Below are 26,372 nucleotides of genomic sequence, written 5' to 3' on the forward strand. Positions count from 1 at the left end.
TGTCTAAGTAACTGCAGCCCAAAATTAAACTTCAGTTCATGAATTATCTGGACCACAGACTGTGTGTGTGTAAGCTTGTCCAGGCACACAGGAAAATGCGACAACACATGGGACAGCAGACCAACCCACTGCCATCTTGCATTCTCACAAAATCAGTCACATCAGGATGTTTCTAAGGTCTCTTTCCTCCCATCCACTTGGAGAAGAACTAATTTCCATGACAAAAGTACTCTGAACCTCTTACTCCATACTGATCACAGAAAATAGGCTAACTGTAAACAAAGCACACAGATATTAGATAGATCAACCCAGAACTCAGTGCATAAATTTCATTTCTTTACAGACACACACACTTAGAAGGGAAAAGCACAAAAAAGTGCAAATACCAAAGCAGAGCCTACCTACCTTCAATGTACAGGGGCTCAACGACATCGTGATTTATCAGTTCGAAGTTCTCATGACCAATCCAGTGCTCCACATTTCTTTTCCTGCCCGTAAAGAAGTTGTCCACAACTGTAACCTCATGGCCATCCATCATTAGTTTGTCAGTAAGATGAGAACCCACAAACCCTGCTCCTCCAGTTATCTGCGTTAGGACAGTTGGTATGAATTTCTTTTTCTTTTTACAGAAACACTAGACAAAGTCTACAAACATGAAGACAGAACAGTAGGTTTCAGCTCTTTGCTTACTCCAAGGGAAGCAACTCCATTTCCATGTATATCTTTTTTCCAAGATTTACAGCTTTTAAAATTTTGAGAGACATACTTGACATATTTCATCACTGTCAGGCTAGAAGGTCAGCTACCTATTCACATCAACAAAATCTCTTTCTCAGATTACAGTATTTTCCTTTTTTTCCTTCGAATTGGATTGTGCTCTTCTTTGTGACAGCAAAGTCTGAAAGATGCAGAAAGGCAATAGGAGAAATTTCTGCAAATCCCATTTCTCAGAAAAAAAAAAGGTATGACAGAATGCCAGGTTATTTTCATGTCAGGCTTGTCAGACATGTAAAATCCAGTTTTTGTCTGGTTTTAATGGAATACATGCTGAGTGTTCTAAGTAAATACTGTAAGTTTTCACCCGGAAAGGAAGAAGGGAATTCTTCGAAGACCTTTCATTTTAATTCCCTGCTTTCATTTTAAATCACTCCTTCTGTGTTTTAATGCATCCATAGCTTACATCATTCTGGCCTGAGGAGGTCAGGCAGTTGGATTAGATGATCTTTGTGGGTCCCCTTCAACTGAAAAAACTCTGTTCTATACCATTAGCTCTGACATGCAGCATTTGCCTGTCTTGGAACTCTGATGTTCTACTGCAGAAACAAGCAGAAATAAAATATTTAAAACCCTGTACGCCTGTTTTATTGAAGAAACAAGAAAGTTCATTAATTTTTCCCTTTTTGCACCACAGACTTTAACAGCAAACAAACTGACAAAAATCACTAATTCAGTACTGAAGCAGTCAGCACAATAAGTAGAACTGCAAGTTGTGTGACACATCCAGACCTATCTACAGAAGCAATTATTTTCTCTGCATTTCATAAACTGTTTTCAAGAACGAAGACACAACAGATCATAACTCTCAAAGAGTGGACTTGTAAAAGACCTCAGTGGCATTAGCTATATCATATAGCTGCATGATCAAATTCACATTTTGAAAGTGATTCAGCTGTTGACGCCCATTCTTCAGCTGTAGTGACAACTAACTAAGCAATGAAAGGACAAGGTGGAATCAAGCAGGAATCCAATGAATGGATGGTGTACTACAATAACAAAGTGCTGTGTGGAAAAGGATGAGATGCCTTAAGTTCTTCCACTTTAGGTTAGTCAAAAGTTAACCATTTCTCCTGTCCACTACCCTGCCATAGCAGGTTTTTTTTTTTTAACTACAAAAAAAGCAAAAAAAAAAAACCTCCAAAGATTGAAAAGGAAAAAAACATACAAAACCAACATCTGTTTTCTTTTGTAAAAACTTGAATGTCCACTTCTTGTAGTCTCATGCTTCTTTTTCTTATTAAAAATTCAGGGACACTAGTGTGTCAAAGCAACCGTAAGTATCAGTTAATAAAAGAATAGTTTAGTTGGTCTATTTAGTATTCTTCTGAGTTTGTCAGGGCTTCCTTGTAACAGATTCAACATTCCGTTCCCTGACAAACCTGAAGGAGAACCAGGATTTAGGAGAAAGACAGACAGACAGACAGACAGAATGAATGAATCTCGAGGCTCCCATTATGCTGCAATAGAGAAGAAGCAAGAGCAGGATTTTGGCAGAATGCTGTGAATGAGGAAAGAAGAGCAGTAACTGAGGGAGAACAGCCCTTTGCCATGTCTCACCACTTAGCGGGGGGAGAAATCAAACTCATGCATGGAAAACGTAATGCCATGGGTTTATCCTGACTTTCAAGCAAGCTGCAGCCTTGCTGAATGTTACAAGGGTTTTGGCTTTTTTTGGTGGTGACCAGGATAAAACTCTTCTGTAGAAGAACCTACTCCTTCAACTGAGGCCCAAGGAAATCTCCTGCTACTATTTCTATTTCAAGATTCTAGAGCAGATAAAATCAATGCTTGCAATATATGTCTTTGGTGCAGTAAAAGGAAGTGTCTTCTTCCCAATATCCCTTTTGAAAAACAAACCATAACAAAACCAACCAAAAAAAAGGCAAAAAGCACAAAACCCCAAAGGAAAATAGCATACAAAAAGAAGAAAAAAAGCACAAAAAGAAGGCAAAAAAAAGAGCACAAACCAATTTTGTCTGGAAAGAAGTTTCCAACTGCCTTAAACCTACCAGTAGTTTTTATGATAAATCTAAGTTGGCTTTATTAACATATCGCTTCCATGGATGTTAGACAAAAAACTTAAGAAATCATGAAAAAGGAGTTGAATTTCCCCTGGAAAAGTAAAAAACTGTGTAAATTATGTTTTTCATCATTACTTGAGGCAACATTTAAAAAAAGATGATTTATCACTGAAGTTCTTTGTACAACCTTCCTGTAATCACTCATAAATGCATAATTTCTAAATATTACTTCCTGCAAATCACAATGACATATTAATCTACATAATCATAAGTTGTACATGAATCATATCCACATCAGAACTGGAACACCAGCACTTGGGTCTTAAAACAAATTCTTTATTAAGGCAACATTAATAAAAATATTTAATTACTTAGTAGTGCAAGTATGCTTGGTAACTTCAGCACCCAATAAAAGGCACAAATATTACTGATAATTTTCTTCACTAGAGGCACTTAAAAGTTTGTCTATCTATTACACAAGTTCATTGCTGCTGTGTGCATTCAGATTCAAAACATCTTATGTCCTATAAGGAAATTATATTAATTTTCTTGTTTTCTGCTTTTATCAGTTTACTATACATTCAATTCAGAAAAAACCCCACCCAACAGACTGAACTAACGGCAACACCATCTTCCACAATAACATAATTCCTTCTCTTGCATGTGAAAGCCTCCGGTCCAGTCACTTCAGAGAACTCAGGAAATAGATAAATCATGCACAACAAGGTGAATATCTCTTTTCAATGAAAGTGACAGGACATCTAGTCTTAGCTGAGATATCACCACTACTAGAAATCATCTCCAAAGAGATGCAGTGTAATAGAAAATAACTGCTAGAACTGTTGTCTGATCAGCACAGTGCTGTGGGGATCTCCAGGATGGAGCTGGAGACTGCAGTCAGAACAAAAAAAAGTAAAATCAAATGAAGAATGAATTCTAGGAAAAGATTTAGTATTAACAAAATACAAAGCACATGATCTAGCAAAATTCGCTTGGCTGGCCAATTCTTGAGAATTTTGAAGTGTCATGCAAGGTTTTATGGGAACTTCAGCTACTTCAGCTTCTTCAGAAGAACATGGATTATTTCCCCTAGGATTATGACAGCAATATTGTAACAGAAGGGAACTGTCCACATAGGCAGGAGGCCTATGAATGCCCATCTGAGTTGGCACAAAACTGGTCAGAACAACCTGCCACTCCTTTTGGCCAGCTTTCTCTTCAGTCATTTAAACTCTACAAAATATATGAGGAACCCAAAAGCTATTCACCTCCAGGTCAGCTGAAAATACTCCTATTCCAACTACTTGCCATCTCTGTTGAAGCAACAGATTTCAACAAAATATACAGTATTTTTCAGTGGCAAAGTCTGGAAGTGAACATTAAGAGCTCCACAGCCTGTTAACAGCTTTCACTGACACTTTTCTTGAAAGTACATTCTCACACAGAAAACATGACATTAAGGTTACTTTATCACCCTTGCAAATATATGAAGTACACAATTTAGGAATTTTTAGAATTAAACCTCTCTCTATTTTCCTCAGTTTATTTTCTATATTCAACAGGGGCACTGGGAGTCTACAGGTCTCCCTCCTTCAGACTGTCATAAAAATGACAGAACATCATTGCAGAACTAAACTAATTTGGTAACGCTTAATTCTTGGTGAAACTTCACAATAGCAATGAAGACTATTGCCTAAGAATGCAGTAAAATAACTTTATCTGCATGTTTTCAGTTTTTTCTTCAAAATCTTGAAGTCCAAGCAAACAAAAGCACCAGCTAAGTTAGGCATGCTGCAGGGTTTTGTCCTAGACTTTACTTTTTACTAGAGAGGCAGAAGTTCATACTCTATTTTACACATCTCAAGTAGCTATACTTTCTCTGCCTTCAAAACAGGGGGACAGTCCCCCACCCCCCTACCCTGACAAACAGAAACAAGGAAAAATCTAGGTCACAAATAACTTCAAAAGTGTTTGCAGACAAAACTGTAAAGTTGATTTGCAGCACAATTCACTAAGTTTAAGAATGCCTTGGACAACTACTTGTCCGGACTTAACCTGCCATCCTCTTCCATCCTCAACTGCTTATGAGGCTTCAAAATAACAGGAAAAACAGAGAAGAAACAGAGAGACGACCATTCCCTCCATAGCAACTTCTTTTCTAGCCTTATGACTAGATTTTGCCCAGTTTGGCCAGACAAGGTTCCTGTCAAGATGTGCTTAAAAAGTTTCCTGGTCTCTGCAAGTTTAAGCCATCTGGGAGCACACACAGAGACTCTTTGGAAATGTGATCCTGAGAACTTACAGGGAGAGCAGTTTAATTGGCAAGTCAAACTTCAAAAGCAGAGTCCAAGTCTACTGTTTATATGCTGAGTTTGAGAACATCAACACAAATAAGTGAAGCACTGCCCTAAAACCTGTGCAACACATATGACATCCAAGGTAATTCCCTTTATCCCGTCTTATGTCTTTAATCCTACAAAACAGATTACATTCCACAGATATTTTGGTATTTCCCCAAAACAACCTCCAAGTAAACACCAACTTACCAGGATTCTTTTACGATCCTTTTCTGATAAAAATTTCACTGGTGGGTATTTCTGGGTGAAACTATAGAACATTTCAAAACAAAGAAGAAAAACTAAGTAAGTTTCAGCCTTGTTTCTTCTTCCACATACTTGTCTTTGAAATGTGAGAAACTACTCTGAAAACCTATTCTTGAAGTTCTGCTAAGAGTGTATTTAGTCCTTTATTCTAAAAAAGGATCTGGATCAACACAAGACAATGCCTATGCACGGTGAAATATCAAAATCCATCTGCAAAGAGTGCTTTTAAAATTTCTGCCTGATTTTATGTAACGAATCACTTGACTTCTACCTTTTGAGAGCAGAACTAGTGCCAGGCATGACATCACACGAGAATAAAACAATAAAACATGAGCAGTGATTGGACACCTCTTTTTAAAGTTTTAAAAGGCAAGCAACATTCTTAAAAGCTCTGGAAAAGAAAGCAAGTTGTATTGACTTACCGCATTGACTTCAAACACTTCTTGAAGTTTCAATGTGAAACTTACAACATGAATTCTCCTTAAAGTTTTACAAAAACCAATATAAAGTTTACAATCAGAATGCTGAAAAAATACATTTTAAGATACTTCAACAATTTCTATGAGAGAGCTTATTCAGCATGAAAACTGATCTTAATTTTCTTAGAAATAGCTAGACTGCCATTTATTTGATGGTCTTCAAGCAAATGTAATTTAATTTTTGCACCTTCTTTACAGGAACTTCAACCAAAACCACCATAAAATAAAATTATGTGACATATGAATCTTAAGTGCTCATCTCTTGATGCCTCAAACCTTAGATGAACTTCTCTTCCTCCCTGGCATGCATTCTGCATACAGCAACAAAGTCCTCTAAAAGAAGGTGTGAATTTTGTTTATTTATTTCAGTAATTAGCATCATAGCCTTGGCAATTTATTACCACAGATTTTTCTTAACTAAATACCAGCGTGACACTGCACAAAAATCAAACTATGGTTACTCTTCTCCCCCAGTAAGTCCACAGGCTAGAGATGCAGCCTGATGTAGCACACAGGAGCCAAAAATGACAAGAGTTATTACATCTTGCTATACTCACAAACAGACGGTGACTGAACTGACCCTACACCTGTGATCTTGAAGCACCTCCTCCTCTGCTTCTAACCTGCAGTACTGGCTCAACAGGAATTCTTCAGTGCCAGAGCACAGATGCTTTTGTACTTTATCCAATTTTCATCACAGCATGAAAGCTGCTTTCAGTTTCTTGGATAGGGGAAATATGGCAATGGAACCTTCCAACATTAGCCACACATGGAGACTCAAAAAAAAGCTACCTACACTTGTCTTACATTACATACAGGTCACTAACAATTTCTTTGATTTATGCTGAAGCAGTGAAAGACAGCAGTGCACAAGCACAATGCAGACATGTAAAACACATCCTTTCTGTGACAGAGAGGACAATTCACTCATAACAAGAGATTTATGGAGTTCAAAAAAAGTTTAAGTGCCAAATAACTAGATGCAAGGCAAGTCTCTCTCCTCCATTTCCAAGACCACTATTTTAAGGTTGCATTAATCCATCCTGGAGTCATATTGGTGCCACAGGGACCTCACAACCATTTTTGCTCCTTCCATTACACCAGTAGCAGTTTACAGACAGCAGGATAGAGTTTGGCAGACAAATTATGAACTTTTGGCAACAAAATGGAGTTTATCTTGACTTATTGTTTGCTTTGATGATTACGTGGCAATGCTTTGGCTGTGTAAATTCTTAATAAAACTTTACAGCTCTAGCTTCAGTTAAACAACCTCTTGTCATGAGACTAGCATTATGGAATTCTTGTCTTTCCTGCTTCTCAGAAGCATGAAGATGGATTGCGTTCAGGTTTTATCAGCTTATGAGGTAAGAAAACATTGACACTAGAGTAAGCTTTGCAAACTGGATCAGCTTTCAGGCATCTGACAGTGAGTAGTTATTTACTGTCACTTCACACAGATATAAAATTTAAAAAATATTAATTGCAACAACCCACATTCAGCTGAATCACCAGAGGTAAATGCCTACATTATTTTATACATATATTTGAAAAATAATAATAAGACAATATTAAGAGCCCCCTCTTTTGTGAAAGTATAATTTCCAGATTGGTTCATACAGAGGTAAAAAAATATTTTGATTCTTTCTCATTTTTCCTAGAGGTCTGAAACAAGACTTATCAATACACATGAAAAGGCAAGAGTATTTATATAGCTTCTGGGAGAAGTATTAACTTAATGGTTCTGCTCAACAACTCGTATTTTTTCAAATGAGCAACAATTATTAAATAAAAAAGAGCCAATCAGGATACCCTCCCACAAAGGTCCTCTGTGGATGGCAGAAGAAAATACCTGGATGACCCACAACTGAAGCTGAAGGTTTCCTGGACTATCAACAAAGATTAAATAAATCAACTGAATGTTTTGTCAAGGTGGTGACACAATCTGCAATTTGTTTCATATTGCCAATATATGCCTAGTTCAAACTATGAAGTTCACATGCACATTGAGAGATGAGCAATCAGATCAGTATTCTCACTGAAATAAATGGCATGTGGCAGGTCACTGAACCTTTCAAATCAATTGTAAAAAACAGAACTGAAATTTTTTCTCCTTTTTTTTTTCTTTACAGCCCAGGAGGGGTGGGAGGAGGAGGGGCAGCTGCTCACTGACAAGACAAAACTCTGAACACCAAAGCACTGCAGGTGTCAAGCATATCCCTGGCCAGCCACAATGGTATTCTGTCCCCTCTCCAGAGGAGCAGCACACAACCACCAGTATGCAATACCCCATGAGGGTTACTGGTACTGCTTGGACAACCCAGCCTCGGCCCTTTGCAATGCAGCACTCTCTGCTTTGCCTGGGATACCAACAATGTCACCTGCAAAACAGTACCACTGGCAAAAGAAACAAGTCCTTGTCAGAGCTGACAGTTCCCACCCCTATACCAGACCTTATTTTGTGATGAAAAGCATCTGTCCATGAGGACGCCCAGATCAGAGAACTGATCTGATACAAAGGCAAACAGGCAGAGTGAGGGATAACACATTCCCTTACAAATCCTGAGGGAAGCAGGTCAGTCAGGCTCATCCAAAGCATATACAGAGACTAAGATGCACAAGTGAATCACTGTACAGTAGCTGAACCACAGTAACTGATCACAAGTGTGGGAAAACTGTGGTAAAGCATATTTTAAGTCTCTTGAAGATGAAACCAGAATGTCTTAGCAGACATAAACCACAGTAATCCATTCATCAGCTGGACTCCAAATAGCAAATTCCTCCACAGGATTTGAACTTTACAAGAGTACAGCACTCCCAGCTTGGTTTAGTAGGATCAATCAGCCTGAATACCTTAACCATTACTGTCTTAGCATTCAATGCCCTGTCCTCACTTATATATGATAACAACTCAAAGGTGCTGAAGGTATATACAAAAATTTATTTCAAGCTTACAACTACAGAACTGACTGCTACAGAAAAGAAATTGTGCCTTTGAGCTGCTTCCCAAATTCAGCAGATGACATACCTTTTTTCTAGATCTTTGATTTTCTCCCTTAGAGGTGCAACAGCCTAAAATAAAGGAAAAACATTTAATCTTTGAAGAATTAAACAAGATCCACATCACAAAACATGCACATAGGAAGTTGCCTTAGAGCAAAAATCATAGCGAACAGTCTCCTATGCAGATCTTTACTGAAGACATTCCAGGAAACTTACATTTTATAAGCCTCCTTTACATAAAAAAAATCTTGAACCCTTTCCACCAAAAATCAAATCACCTATAACAGTGTGAAATGAAATCCCTCAGCTTACCACTGAAAACAAAACATCTCAAGGCTATGAGTACCATAGTCTTGACAAGGACATTCAATGTTATGATTCCTATTTGGCAAACTGGAGTCATAAGTGACTTGTCTGAGGTTGTCAAAGGTAGTCTATATCCAGCAACAGCACAGTGGGACAGTAATTTAAACCTCAACTATTTAAATGGACAACAGGTAAGCACACAGAGGACACAGGCACAGAGAGAAGGACATTAGCTCCAGTGAAATGACTGTAGTTCTCTCAGAACATGCTATGCAAATTTTAAGATACATTGTATTTAAATATCTAAATATGTTGTACATCATGATTTGAGGGTGTATTTAGGCTTAAGAAAATACTCAAAGAAAATCTGTTAGAAAATATGGTTCACCTACCAAGTTTTCATGGCTTTACAAGAGCGAATCACTTAAGCTGGCATCAGTTTCAGTTTCTTTATCACAGGACCCAAATTTCTAACAGTCTTGCTGAATTTCAGCAGGAGTCCCTGAACTCTTGTTTTTAAGTTTACTAAAGCCTTGTCATAAAATTTAGCTTCTAGGGCTATACATAAGTCGAAAGCTGTCAGAGGTTCTAACTGGTACTAAGTGGCAGCACATCAGTAACCATTGCCAACTTGTTTTATACAAATACTTCTGATTAGAGCTAGACAATTCAGGAACTTCATAAACTGAATAAAGCTGCATATTTGTGTTAAAAGGAAATTATATGGTATTGTCATTTATATTCATTAAATATTTAGCTCTGGAGAACAGCAAATAGTTCTTGAAACAGTTATACTTATTCTGATAGTGTAAGACATTATACAAATACAGCTTTAAAATAAGATCCAGAAATGCCCAACTTCTCAGACCTTACAGTAACTCCGATCTACACATCGAATTTCAAGTATTTCACCATTCTTAAAACAACTGGAATTTTCACAATGCTTGTTGCAACACTTACCAGAATTAAAAAAAAAAAACCCAAACAAAAAAACAAAGAGAAGAATGCAAAAGATAAACTAAGAATACAAGCTCTCCATTGATTTTAAGCAATTTCAGTGGGCTGCTCACTGTGTCCAGAGGAACAACTGCTATATAAACCTGCTGGAATACAAGACACTAGGCAGACCAGACTACACTAGTACAGGAACACACACCCACACAAGGGTAAGGGGTATCAACCTCAAGGACTTCTCTATCTATTTAATACTTTGTTTTATTGTTGACTGGAAGCCTAAAACATTTGGAGCAAGATCTGTTGCACACATTCTTAATATTTCACAACAAACTGAGGCTGAAATGGAAATTCAGAGGTATTGGTACAGAAGTTCAGAACCACTAATATGTTCAGTACCCATGTCTACTTCAGAAATTGCCAGGACTTGTGCTTAAAGCATTGGCACTGCACGCCCTTCCCAGCCACAAACATTGCTATCTTTGATCATTTGATCATTAGCTAAGAACAAACCAAAGCAATTTTGGACACCTTCAAAATTGTAAGGCACCTTATATATACTTCACATTTTGTAAGGGAGTCAGAGGAAAGAATGTGGGTACATCCTTTCAGTAACAAATAAAGCAGTTCTTGGGAGGATTCTACCATAGTCTCTACAGCAAATTCATCAGCAGAACTACCACTTTCAAGAAAAGTTTTAATGAAAATAAAGCAGAGTCACAGATCAGTGTTAGAAACTCCACTAGAGCAAAGAACAGTTAAAAAACTAAGGTACAGACAGAAACCTAATGCTTTGAATGGTTTTAGCATAATGAAGAGTAAGGAGAGAAAACTAAATATAGCCCTTCAATATGAAATGAGTGAAATGGAGTCCTCAAGATAAAACAGATTACAACTATTAGAAAACTAACCTCCTCTATTCTACTTTCCACCTTCTGATCCCCATTTTCTTGAAGAGACCTGTTGGTAAGAAAAGAAAAAAAGTAATCCATACCTAAGCAATAACAGCTCCACTGCACCTGCATCACGCTAAAACAGCATCCTCAAAGCATCCCGAGTTAGTATTATTTCAAAGACATAATTAGAACGACTTAAAGTGGATGGTCTAATTTCCATTGAAATCCATCAGTTTGGCAGAAACTGAACCAAGCCCACAGGAAAGAACAGTAATAACAAAAATGACATTCATTTTACATAGAAAATTAACTTCATTTTAGAAAAGTGTCTAATTATTGGTTTTGAATGTAACTTTATTGTGCAAAGGCCCAAAATGTCTCTTTGAGGGTCTCTGCTTACTGTATGCTGACAAAACATTTTCCCTTAATGCCACTACAGTATCAATCAAAGAGAGAAGGGCAAAAGTATCTCACTTTGACTTCGAACTTTTCCAAACACATGGGAAAAAACCCCCCAACTGCACTAAAATGTGTCTTCAGCAACCGCCTGATGGGCAATACTGACTGTTCACACGAATGTTACTCATATGAAATGAGGCCAAGGATGAAGTATGTCGTGGTAACTTGTGAAAACAGAGTACTGTCTAAAAGGCCAGTGTCTTGCACAGATCTGTGTGGTCTTATTTAGCACCTGATTGTGTAAAGTGTCTCAGTTGTGTTCACTCTTGAGTAAATTTGTAGAAATGTAGAATATGTATTTTTAAATTCTACCTCTTGTATCAAGGTTATGCAATTTTCCTTACACTTGTGTAATTATACATTTTTTTAAATGAAACCTTCTGAAAGTGGAATTATTTATCTCACAGTAGTAAGTTTTTGCATACTAGAGGATTCATGGATATCCAACATAAAATGGAGTTCTTTCAAGTGAAAAACAGAGGGCCTTTACTTGGGACCTGAACTCATTACACCTACAGGAACAGAAGATCCTTTGTTAAGCAGATATATTTATATATATACACCACACTGTTACAAGTAAGAGCAACGATCCCCTTCATAACCCTCTGTAAAACTCTCACCTTTTTAAAAAGTCAGCTCACCTATTACTGAGGCAAAGACCTTACCAGCCAGATTTATCTTTATCTCTAAAGAATACAGTAAATTCCTACACTAAGACAAACAATCCCTGAACTATCTTTTCAAACCAAGTTGTCATTTGTTGCATTAGTGGCAAATAAAACCCCTGCAGCTTCCATAGAATGAATTTACTATAAGGAAGCAATATTAAGCTATCCTGGTGGATTTTGAAAATGTTTTCCCAAGTAACACAAATTTACAAAAAACTATGCAAACAACTGTGGAAGAGATAGCCTTTCCTGTCTTATAAGTGAGCATGGAAAATTTGGAAAAACCCTCAGAATTTTAAAAGGTCCCCTCAAAAATAGTTCCTGCTATTTTTTATTCACAAATCCTGGAACTCAAGGACTGGCACTCTGCAGTTTATTTTTTAATAAGCATTTCCTCCTAACAAAGACAATCCTTGTTGGCTGAGGATCAACATCAGACCTTCAGAAATAATTTTCCCCATCAACAGCTCTATAAAGGACATCTCAAATAATAATTCAGATGAAGGTAGTGGCAGAATTTGTAAGGATGGCTTATCAGGGAATAAACACCCTGGATCCCACACCCACCCGCCCTCCTCAAACCTCTCTCTGAGGTTCTTGTCCTTCGTTAAGAAATGCTCAGCTGCTCATGAAACAGCTGCTAAGCTGCCGTAGTTCGCTGGTCATGACAACATGGTAATCTAAATGATATTCCCATCTGCAAGCCACAGCAGCCCAGCAGCTGTTTGCCTGACAGCTGAGCACTCTTTGCAGCAACAGTGGGAAACTATAAGAGGAGCAGAGTGGACCACTTGGGATAGGAACAGACTCCAGGGTAAGCTGTCCTGGGTGAATTAGAGCCTAGAGAAAATTCATATTTTTTCTTATATTGTCTCAAACTTTCCTTACTGTGTGCTGCTAAGCGTGGCAACAGAATACCAAAACCCTTTACTAGCAAAACAGCATAGTAAAATATTTTGTCCTCTATATACAATGACTTTGCTGTAAGGAATAAGCTGTCCTCATACTCTTCAATTTCTTTTGCAGCTGTGAATTTTCCTGGAGGACAAACTCACATGCAAGCAGAAATGTGAAAATCTGAATGTTTTGCAAACATATTGCTTGTCTTTCTATTTCTAAAAGAAAAAATTCTAGGGGACAATGCAGGATTTTCTGCTTTTCAGCAGTTAAACCTCCAGATTCTCTACCAATTAACTGTGGAGGAGGAAAAACTCTCCAAAGCACATTTCTGATTCTAGGTACAGAAATATAATAATGGCAAGCAGTGGAGAATGTGCTGCTCTTCAAAATTTAAGCCCACATTATCACTGAGGTACAGCCACATTTGTGCTGAGGAAAAGCAGAATCCAAGCCCATGCAACCAGGTATGCCAACCAACTGGCCAAAATCAGAAGATGAATTTGTGCAAAAAAAGGCAGATGATGAAGTGTGAGTAAAATCCTGGGCGAGATCTATAGCAAACATTCAACCATTTTTGAGACAGAACACTTTGTATTTAAAAAAATGGTATCAGCTGCTTAGCAACCACCCAAACAACAGTGTCAGCTGCTGTTTTTCTCTCTACTTTGTATATATTGATAGAAAAGGTAAGTTAATTTTATTACACATAAGGATATTCAATACAAAAATTATATACATTACCTCATATTGACAAAGTTTCCCCATACAGCTGGAAAATAAGAGAAAAAACATTACAATGTCATATAGCAGTACATGAGGTCATTTTTTTCCTATTATCATCAGAAAGCATTTAAGACAATATTAAGTATGTTAATCACAAATTATCTAAGTAAGTTACATATACACACCCCCCAAGTGTCTAGAACACAGTTTTAGAGTATGGGTGGAATTCTGATGAGATTACATGAGACGGTAAAAAATATGCAGGAATTATCTAAACTGTAATTTGTTACTGCACACAGATTAAAAAAACCAGAACACTCAACTTATTTATTACGGATGTTGGAAAAAATGACAAGAACACTAAAGAAGCCTTGCAGACCTGAACCACACAAATTGGAAACTGCAGAGTCACAAAAGACTGGCCACTACAGGTGAAAGCTGAACCAGTCCAAAGAGGTGCCACAAGAGTCCTGCATTAAAGGTAGCAAGTGCTTGTATGCACATATGTTCTTTTAAGCAAAGCAACTTTTAAAATGCCTCAGTAAGCAAACAAAATTTCTTTATTACTGTTTGTATGGAAAAAGGTTTATAGAAAGATAAATCACAATATAAAATTGAAAACCAAAGATGTACCAGATGTTTTTAGGTTCACAAAAGATTCAGCTGCCCAAATTACTTTCTACTAGAAAAAAAAAAGTCTGAAACTGATCAGGGTTTAGGTGATTATAAGACGATTATCAGAACATTGAGTTTCCTTTTAACTTTCAACTAAGACACAGAATACAGTTTAAAGTGAAAAAATGAGAAGCCATAAACCAGGCTACACTGCCAAGGAAGACTTGACAATTTCACATCATCAAGATAAAACAAGGTTAACATGGAACAGTTATGTAAGGGACTCTGCAAAACAAGCAACACAGGAAATATACCCCAAATATGTCCAGAAAAATCATTCTGGAGTTGCTCTTTAAGAGACGAGGCTCAAGCTAAGGAGCCAAATTACACTGGGTCTTAGGGAGTAGCCTATATGCAGTATTAACATACATAGAGAAAGCTTCTGAAGTGTCCACAGATTTTGCAAGCTGTATTGCAGGTCTCGAGTAGCAGCTAGTAAAGTATTTTGCCTACCTTTAGGCTCTGCACGTACATTTCCATCACTATTACCCAATGAGCTCAAGCAGAGGATGAGGTGTTACAGAAACAAAACAAAAACCACTACTACAGTCACAGGTACCTTCCAGGCAAGAGGAGAAATGAAACATTCCCAGGAAGGAGGAGTGGGGAGGACACAAATGAGGATTCAGTAATGCAGTTGTTCTAGCCTTTAGGGGATGGCAAAGCTACTGAACTGTTCCTAAGTGCTGAGTGCTGCTGAGTAACTCAAAGAGTAATTCAAAGGAATCCATGACAGACTATGAAAGAAGCTGTAGGAGGGCCCTGTGATATCTGTAGTGATATCATAAAACCTCCTCTCATCTTCTGGGCAAAAGATAGGGAAGTTTTATATTAGAACAAATGATTCATAAAATCCAACTGAATTTTTAAAAAACCCTGGATTTTGTGTTAACTAGATAAAGTAAATTTAATGTGGGGGAAAAAGGGATACAGTGTTGAGCACAGTTAAATTCAAGTTATTTACCCTCTGGCTAGGATTTTAGAATTATGTATGATAACATTAATGGAAAAACACTTTTGTTTCTTTCAGTGAACAGTGACGATCTGGCAGTTACAGGTACAGAATTCTCCAGTTAAACACAACTGAGCTACACTTACAATGAGTAATTTTTCTGGGCTAGAGAAACCCATACAAATAATCTAAGTGGTTATGCAGTGGCAGGAAGCATCTGGGTTTAGCTGGTAAAGTAGGAATTGATTGGGGAAAAAAAAGAAAAAAAAAAGAACTGCCAGCTGCAACACAAATACCACCCTCCCAGTTTTGCTGCAAAGACAGTGCAGCCACACTGCATACAAGGAACTGGCTTCCTAAAGAAAACATGTGACTTGCGTGTACTCAGCGTCCACAGCAGGGAAGGGATTCACATCCTTCCAGAAACACTGTTTGATATCCTAGTTCTGTTGGAGTACTAGTTGCATTAAACTTTTACGAAGCATATCTGGGTACCACTGAAAAAAAAAAAAATTAAAAATTGCAAAATTAACCACAGAGGAACTATCACACAGAGCTATCTGAAGAACCCTAAAGTCTCTCATGTGCAGAGAGACATTGCAAAAACTCACTTCAACATACTGACTGTCCTCATAAAGGATTCTGAATGCACAGTTCTAAAAAGGATCTTTTTGGCTACTGGTGCTCACATGGAGCTTACACCAAGGTTGAAGGGATCAGAGCTAAGATTTCTGTACAAGAGTGGAAATAAGGTTTGGCTGTTTTTCTTCCAAATACACAGCTGTTTATATAACGAGCTTACCCAGCAGCAGAACCAGCAGCACAACTCTGGCTCACTGAGGATTTCCTTGTCCTAAAGGTTATGTCAAGGCCAGTCTGACATTCAGGCAAGAATGATGGAAACATAGAGGTAAGTAGGTCCAAATCAACAAGCAGAACGATGAAAATCCTTACAAGCATCACAAAACCACTTGACAGGCCCACCAACTTCAAGCCCCAAAAGCTGCCAACATGGATGGTTAAAAAAATCTTCCACATCAGCAAGGTCGTGAATTGGGTACTACACATAAACCCAAGTTTCCAAAAGCACGAGAGTCCTAACGGACCATATTTGACCAAACACTAACAACCCAGGAGCTCACTGTAAAAAACAGTTTTAAAAATTCAAGTCTAAAGCCAAATCTTTTAAGCCAAAAAGTATTAATCCAGGATAATAGTCCTGTGCCAATTCTCAGATTGTAGAGATTTAACACCCTCACCTCGCACAGCCATACAGTAAATCCTCTATGAAGATCTTCCTACTCATCCAACTAGAGAGCATTCACAAACAGTCTTCCTGCCATCTACTGAACCTCTGTGCAAGGGAAGAATTCATGATTCATTGGATTAGACAGAAGCTTGTAACCTAACAATTAAGACACTCACCTACAAGAAAAAGAGACAGAGGTTCCACTTATTCTTTCAAAAACTGATTGTAAACCTCACCCAGTGGCTGATTAAGGTCATAGTAAGTTGCCATTAGGGAAGTCGTTAGAATATCTGAATTGTGATAAGGCACATTAAAGCCTGGTTTAATGGCCTGTAGGAGGAGTCAAAATAGGACTACACCTATCTGTTTTGAGGTGTGTTTTCCCCTTTGCAACCTTTCCAAAAAATGAGAGAAATAATTTTTATTGAAGCATTTTTTCAAGGTTAAATTGCAAGTACCATGAAGAGCAAAATACATTAGTCATTAATCATTCCAACAGACATTACACTTTAAAGTGATAGCTTCCAGAGAAGAACAACACACCTTGAGTGAAATGATGAAGAACTCTCTAAAGAGCCTCTTCGAGAAAAAAGATTTGTTTCTTAATGCACTAATTGCAGTAGTGTCATTAAAGAGGTATCTGACTAAACATTAATCACTCAGGGTTTTCAGAAAACCTCAATACTTTTTTGTTTCTTTCCCAGCCTCTGAGGTTAAGCTGTAACTATTTGGCAGGCACAGCCTTACATTAAAATTGTTGTAGATTTTCCAGACTTCTCAAACCTACCTTAAACAAAAGACAATTAGTCACATATGAGTAAAGAATGCGGCTTTTTTTTTTTTTTAACTGAATATATTTACATTCCTGGAAATTGAAAAGTTTGTTTAGTTTTTCTCGAGAAGCCTCTTTCTGAAATGATGCTGGATGCAGAGGAGTGCAGTGACTGGGATACTGTCAGCAAAGGAATATTCCAGGAGCTATCCTTTGGATACAAACCAACCCTGCCTGCATTAAGTAAAAAAAACCAACCAACCAAACAAAAAACCCAAACAAACCAAACTACAAAATCTGTTAAATCACACTTGAAAAATACAACAGAAATCCCAAGCACTTGGCTGAGGTTTTGCTGAGTATCTAATATTAAATGGACAGTACCCTATCACAGTCAGACTTTTAACTCTGATCAGCTGCACTTCATAGCAGGCAAATGTTATCTTTCCAGATCCTCAGAACACAGGATAGGATGTATATTTTCACCTGAATGTCTTTTGCACCTGTCATCTGAAATAATACTTTTTGTACAGGTTTCTATAAAATACAGATTACTACGCTACGAGAACCTTGCATGTTGTATTTTAACTCATCCACAATGGGTTGGGGAACCAGAAAAATAACACTGTCACAACCTGAAGGTGGGAAAAAACACAATCCTAAAAGAAGTCTATACCTTTGTCCCTCTTCTCTGAGTCTCTTTAAAAGGCATTAAAATCAAGTCATAAACTATCACAAGTCCTCAACAGTACTACACACTCAATTTGAAATTATAAGCGACAACACTAGTTTCAGCATCACATATATTTTAAAACAGATGTTTTAAGAAGCAAAACTATGATGCCCATTAGAGAGCCAACTGTACCAAAAACCAGATGCAATTTCTTTTAAAACCATTTTCTTTCCCAATTGCTTTGTTGTTTGCATTTTCAGGACACTCTGTTAAAGAAACTTTTACACACACTTTTTTCTAAGCAGATTAGCATTTTAGCTGAAAGCACTGGAATTTTTCCCTGTATCGCCCTCTTTTCAACTTCTGCTCCTCAGAATAAAAAGACTATAAGGTAATGTTTGCTACAAACAGATTTCGCTATCAACAGAAACAGCATGGAGGAATAATATGAATTGATATACAGTCATAATCTGAATTTCTAGAGCAAATTCATAAGCTCTGAACAGCCAAAGTGAATTGCTTCAGTCAAACTTTCCATTTCAGAGAGGTGCAATGGCATTCAAAAGAGTGGGGTTATTTTGGGGTTATTTTGACTCTCCACAGTCACTCAGCAACTTCAGTCTCCTAGAAAAAATAAGGTTTTTGTTTCCAGATAAAGTAAATAATGTAAAGAAAACAATTCTTTCCTTTAGGAAACTTACTTCCCACACCAGACCTTGTGGCTAAATTGGAGAAATATGAGTTTGATGGACTGCTCAAGAGATGGCTGCTGGGTGGCTGCATCCAGGGCTCAATGCCCAAAGGGAGATCAGTAACAACTGGTGTCCATCAGGGGTGTGTACTGAGTCCAGTACTGCTCAGCATCTTTATTAATGACACAGACATAGCAATTGAGTGCATCCTCAGCAAGTCTGCAGATGTTAACTGAGCTGTTAAGGGTATTGAGGGAAGAGATGCCATCCAGAGGGACAGTGACAAGCTTAAGGAGTGGGCAAACACGAACCTCATGAAGTTCATGGTGAAGTGCAAGGTCCTGCACCTGGCTTAGAGCAACCACCAGTATCAGTACAGACTGGGTTACAAGCGGACTGAGAGGAGCCCTGTCAAGAAGGTCTTGGGGGTACTGGTAGAAAATTTGGACATGAAAAGGCAACATGCACTTTCAGCTCAGAAAACAAATCATATGCTGGACTGCACCAAAAGAATTGTGGTCACCCCATTAACTGAGGTAATTCTTGCCTTCTACTCTCATGAGACACCACCTGCATACAGCTCTAGGGCTCCCAGGACAAGAAACACATTGACCTGTTAAAGAGGGTCCAAAGGAGGGCCACAAAATATAGTCAGAGGGACGGAACACCTCTCTTATGAGGACAGGCTGAGAGAGTTGGCTGGGAGAGCCTGGAGAAGACAAGGCTCTGAAGAGACCTTACTGTGGCCTTACTTAAAAGGGGTTTATGAGAACAATGAAGAAAAACTTTCTACCAAGGCCTGTAGTGACAGGACCCTTAAGAGGCACTGGTGTTAGCCTGAAAGAGAGTAGGTTTAACTAAGATGCGAGGAAGCAATTCTTTACTATGAGAGTGGGAAACCACTGGAACAGGTTGCCCAGAAAAGCTGTGGATGGCCCACACCTGGAAACAAGGTGAGGCTGGACAGGGCTCTAAGCAACCTGTTCTACCGAAAGATGTCCCTGCCCATGGCAGTGGGGGGCAGGACTAGATGATCTTTAAAGGTCCCATCAAATGCAAACCATTCTATGACTTGGCCAATGTATTTCAAACTGCCTTTATAGTCTATATTCCATAACAAAACCGTCTCAGTTGTATTCCATTTGTAATTCCAGCAGTATGTTAATTTGCTTTAGAAAATTATTTTACTGATGAGAGTATTTTGCAATATTAGTGGAGATAACAACATTCAATTACTAATCATAACTTTGTATTAAGAAATGTCACCTTCCTGAGTGAAGTTTATGATTATGCCTTCGGGGAACATACAACAACTTGAATATTAAAAAAGATTAAAAAAAAATACACCTCTGGTAAGTCTACACAGACCTCTGTATGGAAAATAGTTCTTCTTGGTGTATTCCCTGAACTGATGCCTTGCTCAACAGTAAAGTTCCTGGCCGAAATCAAAGACAGCAGATAGGAACTGTAGCTTTTCCCACGTGAGAAGTATCTTAGACGCAAGGACACAGGGTTTGCTAAGGGAAAGATGCTCTCTATCTTGGACAGGACCACCACCACTCTGTGTCAACCCTTCAGCTAGTCATCACCTAGCAAAACAAAGGCAACACAATCACCAGGAAGTTCCTCTACCCTCTCTTAAGAACAAACACTTAAACCTTGGCAAACCAATACCCTCCTACAGCTGTGAGATATAACATTATGCAAATTTTCTTTCTTTACAAGAGTTAATGGAGCTTCATACTGGATGGGAAGGTAGCCAAGGATACTTTTTCTTACATTTCAATTAGCATCATCACTTTATGACTGAATTTTGCTCTTAGTTTCCCAGATGGAAAATTCTCCTGAAATTTTCTATTAAGTCTTTTTTCCAGCTCTCTGTTCACTGTTACTACTCCCTCCTGTTTTGTATCTTCAGCATATCATTCTTTACCACTGCTCCTCCACTGACCCAACTGTTGACTGCTAAGATTGTTTTCAGTGGACTCACAGAATGTTCCAATGGTCAGCACTGTAACTGAAACAAACTCACTTTTCCCACCCCCCTTTCACAAACCCCTTCAGGAAAGTTGGTGCAATAACCCCCACCTCTCCCTCTCTACAGTCCATAAACGAGATGCTGAAAACTACCAGTTTCAACCAAACTCTGCTTTGGTCAACCAACCTTAGAAAAAAAGAAACAAGCAATATAAATGTCAGGGAAATAGCCCCCTTTGCAAAAAAAGAGGGTAAAGATGGTGAAAGCTCTAAGAGTGTTCATCCTTGAGTAGAATGATGACAGCATTGTCTCCTGCACATGCTGCAGAAGAGACAAATACTAAGTGGAGATAAAAGATTAAAGACAAATATTAAATGGAGATAAGAGAGGAACTGTAAGATTAATTTCTCCAGGATGCCAAAAATTATTTTAAAACATCATGGCTAGCAAGGCATAGTCAGAGTCCATCTATTCCTGACAAACAACTGAAGTGTGAACAAATTTTCATACGCTACACAAGTACAGCTAGTTGCAAGCCTGATGAGCAGGGAACTGGAAGCTGTTACGACAGTGAACTTATTTACATAAACCCACAAATGAAAGGCAGCTCTGCAGGGCACAAACCCAGCCAGCAAATGTTTTGGGTTTGATTTGTTTTTTGGTGGAGAATCTATGGCATGCTGACACAAAAAGAAAGCAAGCCTGATGTCCTATACAACCATTTCTAACTCTTCCATGGCCAATCAATCCTGACATCTAGTTATAAAATGGCGGGGGAAGAAAAATTTCTGATGTTGAATAACACTGAGACAGCATGAAGCAATAGGACAGGGCCAACTTGATAACTGCTCTTCTATTACAAAAAGTGGAAGTAAAAGCTTATCAAAACAAAACATTAAGTAGCATTTAACCTTTGTTTTGAACATATGCAAGACAAGCAACATGCGAGGGGCTGGTAAGATTCAAACTGAAAAGCTCACACACACCTTGATATTTTGAGAAGAGAACGTTGCGTTCTTCCTAGCTGATGAAAATCTGACAAAAACAAATGGCTAATCTTGTAAAACGAAGGATAACAACCATGGAAACTAACAATGCTGTGAAAAGTCAAGCCACTATACTACAGGATGTACTTCCCTCACATTATTTTGACATTTCATTTTTAAGTTGTTCCAATAGTTGTGCTATAATTTATCTTACAAAGGAAATGAGGTCTTAAGCTTGGATCTCATGACAGCACCCTACTATTCCATTTTCCCCTTGGAAAAGGAACAAGGCTACTGATATACTTCCCGAGAACCATTTGATCTACAAATGAGTAAAAAGAACTGTTCTACTTTACCAGAAATAGAGCTCTTAACTTTTTCATTAAGAACACGCAACTGCTGTGTCATATGAAAACATCAGTAGATTATTTACAGTAGCATCAAGATTAAAGCAAACCATGCAGATTGATGAGCTCTGGTCTTTAAATCCCGGCTACAAGATTTCAAGTGTATTTCCAACAACTTAAATAAGCTCCTGATTCTGCAAAGACAGTACCACTGAAGCATGGTAGCATGTCCATATAAAGCTGAATAAACATCTAAAACTTCCAAGGGAGCTGAGTTTAAGGTATCTATGTATTGACGTTCCAACACATGAACAGATGGGATTTTTAAAAACAAAAGAAAACTCCTGGCCTGTATATAAGTTATTCATATTGTGGTGACACTGAAGTTTTTTAACATTATCCATTTAATTGACTGCTATTTTATGATCTGTCTATATTTCCCATTACAGACAATAAAAATCAATTAAACCCACTTCACCTGTTTATAATCACCTCATGTTCTGAAGCCATGGTTTTACAACAGTTTTAAGTTGATGTAAGTGGAGCCCATGACTGAAAGAACTTGTTTCAGCCACCTCCACATGCCCCTCCACCCTACTTTGGTTAGCATTAGCACTCCTGCACTATTTTGCTGGGGGTTAAATCAGAGGAAAGTTGGAGCAGAACACTTTGTCCCTTTAAAAGGGCAATGCAAATTCCACCTCTGAGCAAGGTTTCCCACTATATGTAGTACAGTATAGCCGTGCAATGTTCACAGAAGAAGACAGCACTGAGGGTGAGTCAACAAAGCTAATTATGAAGAGTATTAAAAAAAAAATTGAGTAGCAGTCTGACATTACAGAGCGATCCAGACAGCTTGTAGCTGCAGTATCTCCAAATTCATCACCTGGGCAATGGGGAACAACAAATGCCCTTTCACCCAGGGCCTACAGGAAAGGTAAAGTGAAATGCTAAACTTTATTCACTTCATTTTCCCAGGAAATAGTTGCTTAAGTTATAGCAGTTTTTAATTGCCTGCTGCATAGAAATGCTTCTTTTGACTTCTATTTTTATACATACAAAGCATGCATAGCACACTGTTTCAAGTGAATGATTTTTTAAAATTAATATAAGTTAGATTTACAGAAACGAGGCATCAAATGCTACCTTAATCCAAATTCAAATCCAAATCCAAAGCAAGGATCTTTCTGGCTCTAAGTGCTACTGGGGAAACCAGTGAAGTCCATAAAAGAGTTCTAAGGATCTTTAATATGATCCTGACTGTGTATCTCATGCCATGGCAGTACTTCCACCAAAGTAAACAAGACTCCTTCAGAGAGAGTCTCCTAACTGCAGACCTGCAAAGCACATGATGGCAACACTGCCAACAGCACTGCCAGCTTCCCATTCTACCGCTGTGCACCACCTCCTCAAGGTGGGCCAAAACAGCTGTCGAATACCCACACTGTCAAATGGCTGTAACACAAAAGGGGGATCTCAGTCCAGACCAGTTCCTTCATCTGGTCCACAACAAAGAAATTTCAGTCATTGTATGATGTGGAGCAGAGATACCCAAGACAGCCCAGTCATCCACCAACTTGTGGGACATTACCAAGAGGGCCACTCAATGAGTCCTGAGAGTGAAATAGTTCACAGCCTTTCAACCGTCTGCAAAAAGTTCTTTCTCTAGTTTGCAAACTCGCAGAGAGAAGTTCTTCAGGCATCTTTGTAACAAATTTGCATTTAAAGGCAAAACATTCCTATGAAGTAAGACATTTTTCTAAATGATACTCCCAAAACATTTGCTCAGGGTTTCACACACAGGCTGACAAAATGGCACTATTTGAAAAGTCCTATCCTCTAGCTCACAAAAAAATAATGTACTTGCCAACTATTTCATTCCCTGTAAAATGTGCTCCCAGTCTGAATGCCCATGCCCTAATACTGAATGGAAATTCATGGAAAGGAGGCGCACAGCCTAAAAACACTTAGTCATTTGGAGAGTACTTCAGAAAGAAGGAATGTGAGAAGTGCCAGCACATACACCTACACCAGCAGCTCAGTTTTCTCAGATTCTATGCTATTTCAGTTGGGCATCATCTGACTCCAAGCAGAGCATAGTGATGATTCAGTAACATTGTGAGGAGTACTCTTTTAGGAAATGTGAATGGGATCATAAATAATCACTCCTGTAGAAAAGCAAACAAAAAATATTCTCTCTAGAATCTGACAGACCAGTGGCATCTGCTACCATATCATACTGTGTAGCTGACACCTAAGGATTCCACTACTTTTGATCTCTAGTCAAAATATGGAAAAGCACAGCACATTAGATTTGCAAAAAACACATTCCCATCAGACACCAACTTATTCCCTTTCCAAGCCATTTTTTTTGCCACGCGTCTGACCTGCAGTCCCTCTCCTCCTCCACTTTTTTTCTGAATCCCAAAGAACAAGTAGTCTGAAGGCTTCTCCTTAAGGCTAACTTTTACTCACAAAGCTATAAAGCAAACACCAACTACTATCCACAGAATGTAATCAATAGCTAGGTCCCAATGAGCACATCAACTGCCACTCAAATCAGTATTTTCACAGCAGCCTATTAACTTCCGCTTTGAAAACTATCATTTTTAGCAAAACATGTAAGCCTTTCAAAGTAAAAACAGACACTAAGCTGTCAGGATGCAAGGGATCTGAAGTCACTTGGACAAACAAAGTGTCCTGAAAGTCAGAGCTGAAACATAACTTCAACGGTAACAGCAGTATCTAAATAGTAAGGTCCAGTAAAGACAATAACACATGGTAATAATGGGAATTGCTGTGTTTCTGTGTTAGGAAACACCACCCCTCTGACATTACTTGTGTTGTACCTCTCCACCTTCCCAAATCCAAAGGGAGGATCCTAAATGGTTTGCGCACTCACCCCCAAAGCTAGCACACCTATATGTGCTTTCAAGCATCAAGAGAATCACTTGTTCCCTACCTAAACTGACAAGGCATCTACATAGAATCTACCTGAGTCTGAAAACAAAACAGGCTAAAATAAAATAAATTAAAAATACAACAGAATAAAACAAGAAAGGGCAGAGAGTTGACAGGACAACGTTTTAAATCCTTTTAAAATCTATCTGACTCACTCCTAGTAAGTGAAGTCATAAACATCCCCGTCACTGGCTATTCTAAGATTTTCTCAAGTACCTCTGTGCCTCTCTCCCGGCTCTTAAGACTCCAGCTACGCGCTGAGTTAATAAACAAACATTTATTTAGCCCCCGAAGGACTTGGGAGGATTTTACAAAAACCAGACACGAGGCCTACCCTGGAAAAACTTCCCTGAGGGCTGCTCACCGCTACCAGGTCGCGATCGGGGAGGACAAAGCGCGGTCTGAGGAAAGAGCGGCTGCGGAAACACTCCCTGAGCCACGTCCCGCTCGCACCGTCCCCGCAAGCCCTCGGGACGGGGCAGGGGAGCGACGACTGACAGGGACGCCCGGCGCGGCTGCCCGCCGCACTCGGGAAAGTTTCGGCAGGGCAGGGAAAGGGGGAACCCGGAGCCTCGCCGCCCAGAGCCGCGGAGAGTCCCTGCCCCGCCGGGGCTTGAGCAGCCGCGCTGCGGCACCCCCGCAACCGGGCAGCGCAACGCGGTGCGGGAGGTGCCGCCGCCACATCTTCCTCCTCCTCTCCCCCACGGCGGGCGGGGAGCACGGGGGGCGCCGTGCCAGCGGGCAATGAATGGCCGGGCCAGACCCGCCCCCATCCCCGCTCACTCACAGGCGACGTAGGCGACGAAGGCGAGCCCCATGAGCAGCTTCATCCTCCTGCGGTTGATGGCGGTCAGCAGGCGCAGCAGCGGCCCCTTGCTCACCATGCCCCGCGGCAGCAGCACGCAGAGCGCCGGGCACGGCCGCGGCCACCCACGGCTCCGCTCGGCCCCGCTCCGCCCGCCCCGGAACCGCCCGCGCAGGCGCAGCGGCGGCGGCAGCGCGCGCTCGCTCCCCCGCCCGCCCCTTCCCTCGCTGGCCGCGGACGCGGCCGGAGCTGTGGCGGCGCATGCGCGCGGGCCGCGCTTCCCCGTAACCCCGGTTCGCGGCCGGAGCGTGTTCCCTGCGGAGCGCCCGCTTCCCGCAGAGTGTGCCCGGGGAAAAGCAGCGCGCCCGCAGCCTCCCCGTGGCCCTTGTGTGGTCTTTCAGGGTGCTTCAGGGTCGGGCGGGCTTGGTCCCCTGTCGCCTCCCACTGTGGTGGTCCTTGGGTAGTGACCTGCTGGAATGAACAGGCAGACGAGGGC

The 26,372-nt window shown here is 39.6% G+C and overlaps 1 protein-coding gene across 2 annotated transcripts in view; it reads right to left on the reverse strand.

Annotated features, from left to right (window-relative positions):
- The window catches only part of UXS1 (UDP-glucuronate decarboxylase 1), a 57,305-nt gene extending 31,272 nt beyond the window's left edge, over positions 1 to 26,033 (reverse strand). Inside the window, exons 1-6 of one of the 2 annotated variants that reach the window (XM_048326674.1) lie at positions 25,859 to 26,033; positions 13,805 to 13,832; positions 11,052 to 11,100; positions 8,906 to 8,949; positions 5,345 to 5,405; positions 406 to 586 (exon numbers count right to left, since the gene is read on the reverse strand). In XM_048326674.1, coding sequence (XP_048182631.1) covers positions 406 to 586; positions 5,345 to 5,405; positions 8,906 to 8,949; positions 11,052 to 11,100; positions 13,805 to 13,832; positions 25,859 to 25,955 — 460 coding nt within the window. In that variant the 5' untranslated portion in view covers positions 25,956 to 26,033. Of the gene's footprint in view, positions 1 to 405; positions 587 to 5,344; positions 5,406 to 8,905; positions 8,950 to 11,051; positions 11,101 to 13,804; positions 13,833 to 25,405; positions 25,482 to 25,858 lie in introns of those variants that run through there. The other variant, XM_048326683.1, reaches the window with a different exon arrangement.
- Positions 26,034 to 26,372: the final 339 nt, after the last annotated feature.

The sequence above is a fragment of the Corvus hawaiiensis genome, chromosome 2, assembly GCF_020740725.1.
Source record: "Corvus hawaiiensis isolate bCorHaw1 chromosome 2, bCorHaw1.pri.cur, whole genome shotgun sequence".
In the NCBI taxonomy this organism is placed as follows: Eukaryota; Metazoa; Chordata; class Aves; order Passeriformes; family Corvidae; genus Corvus; species Corvus hawaiiensis.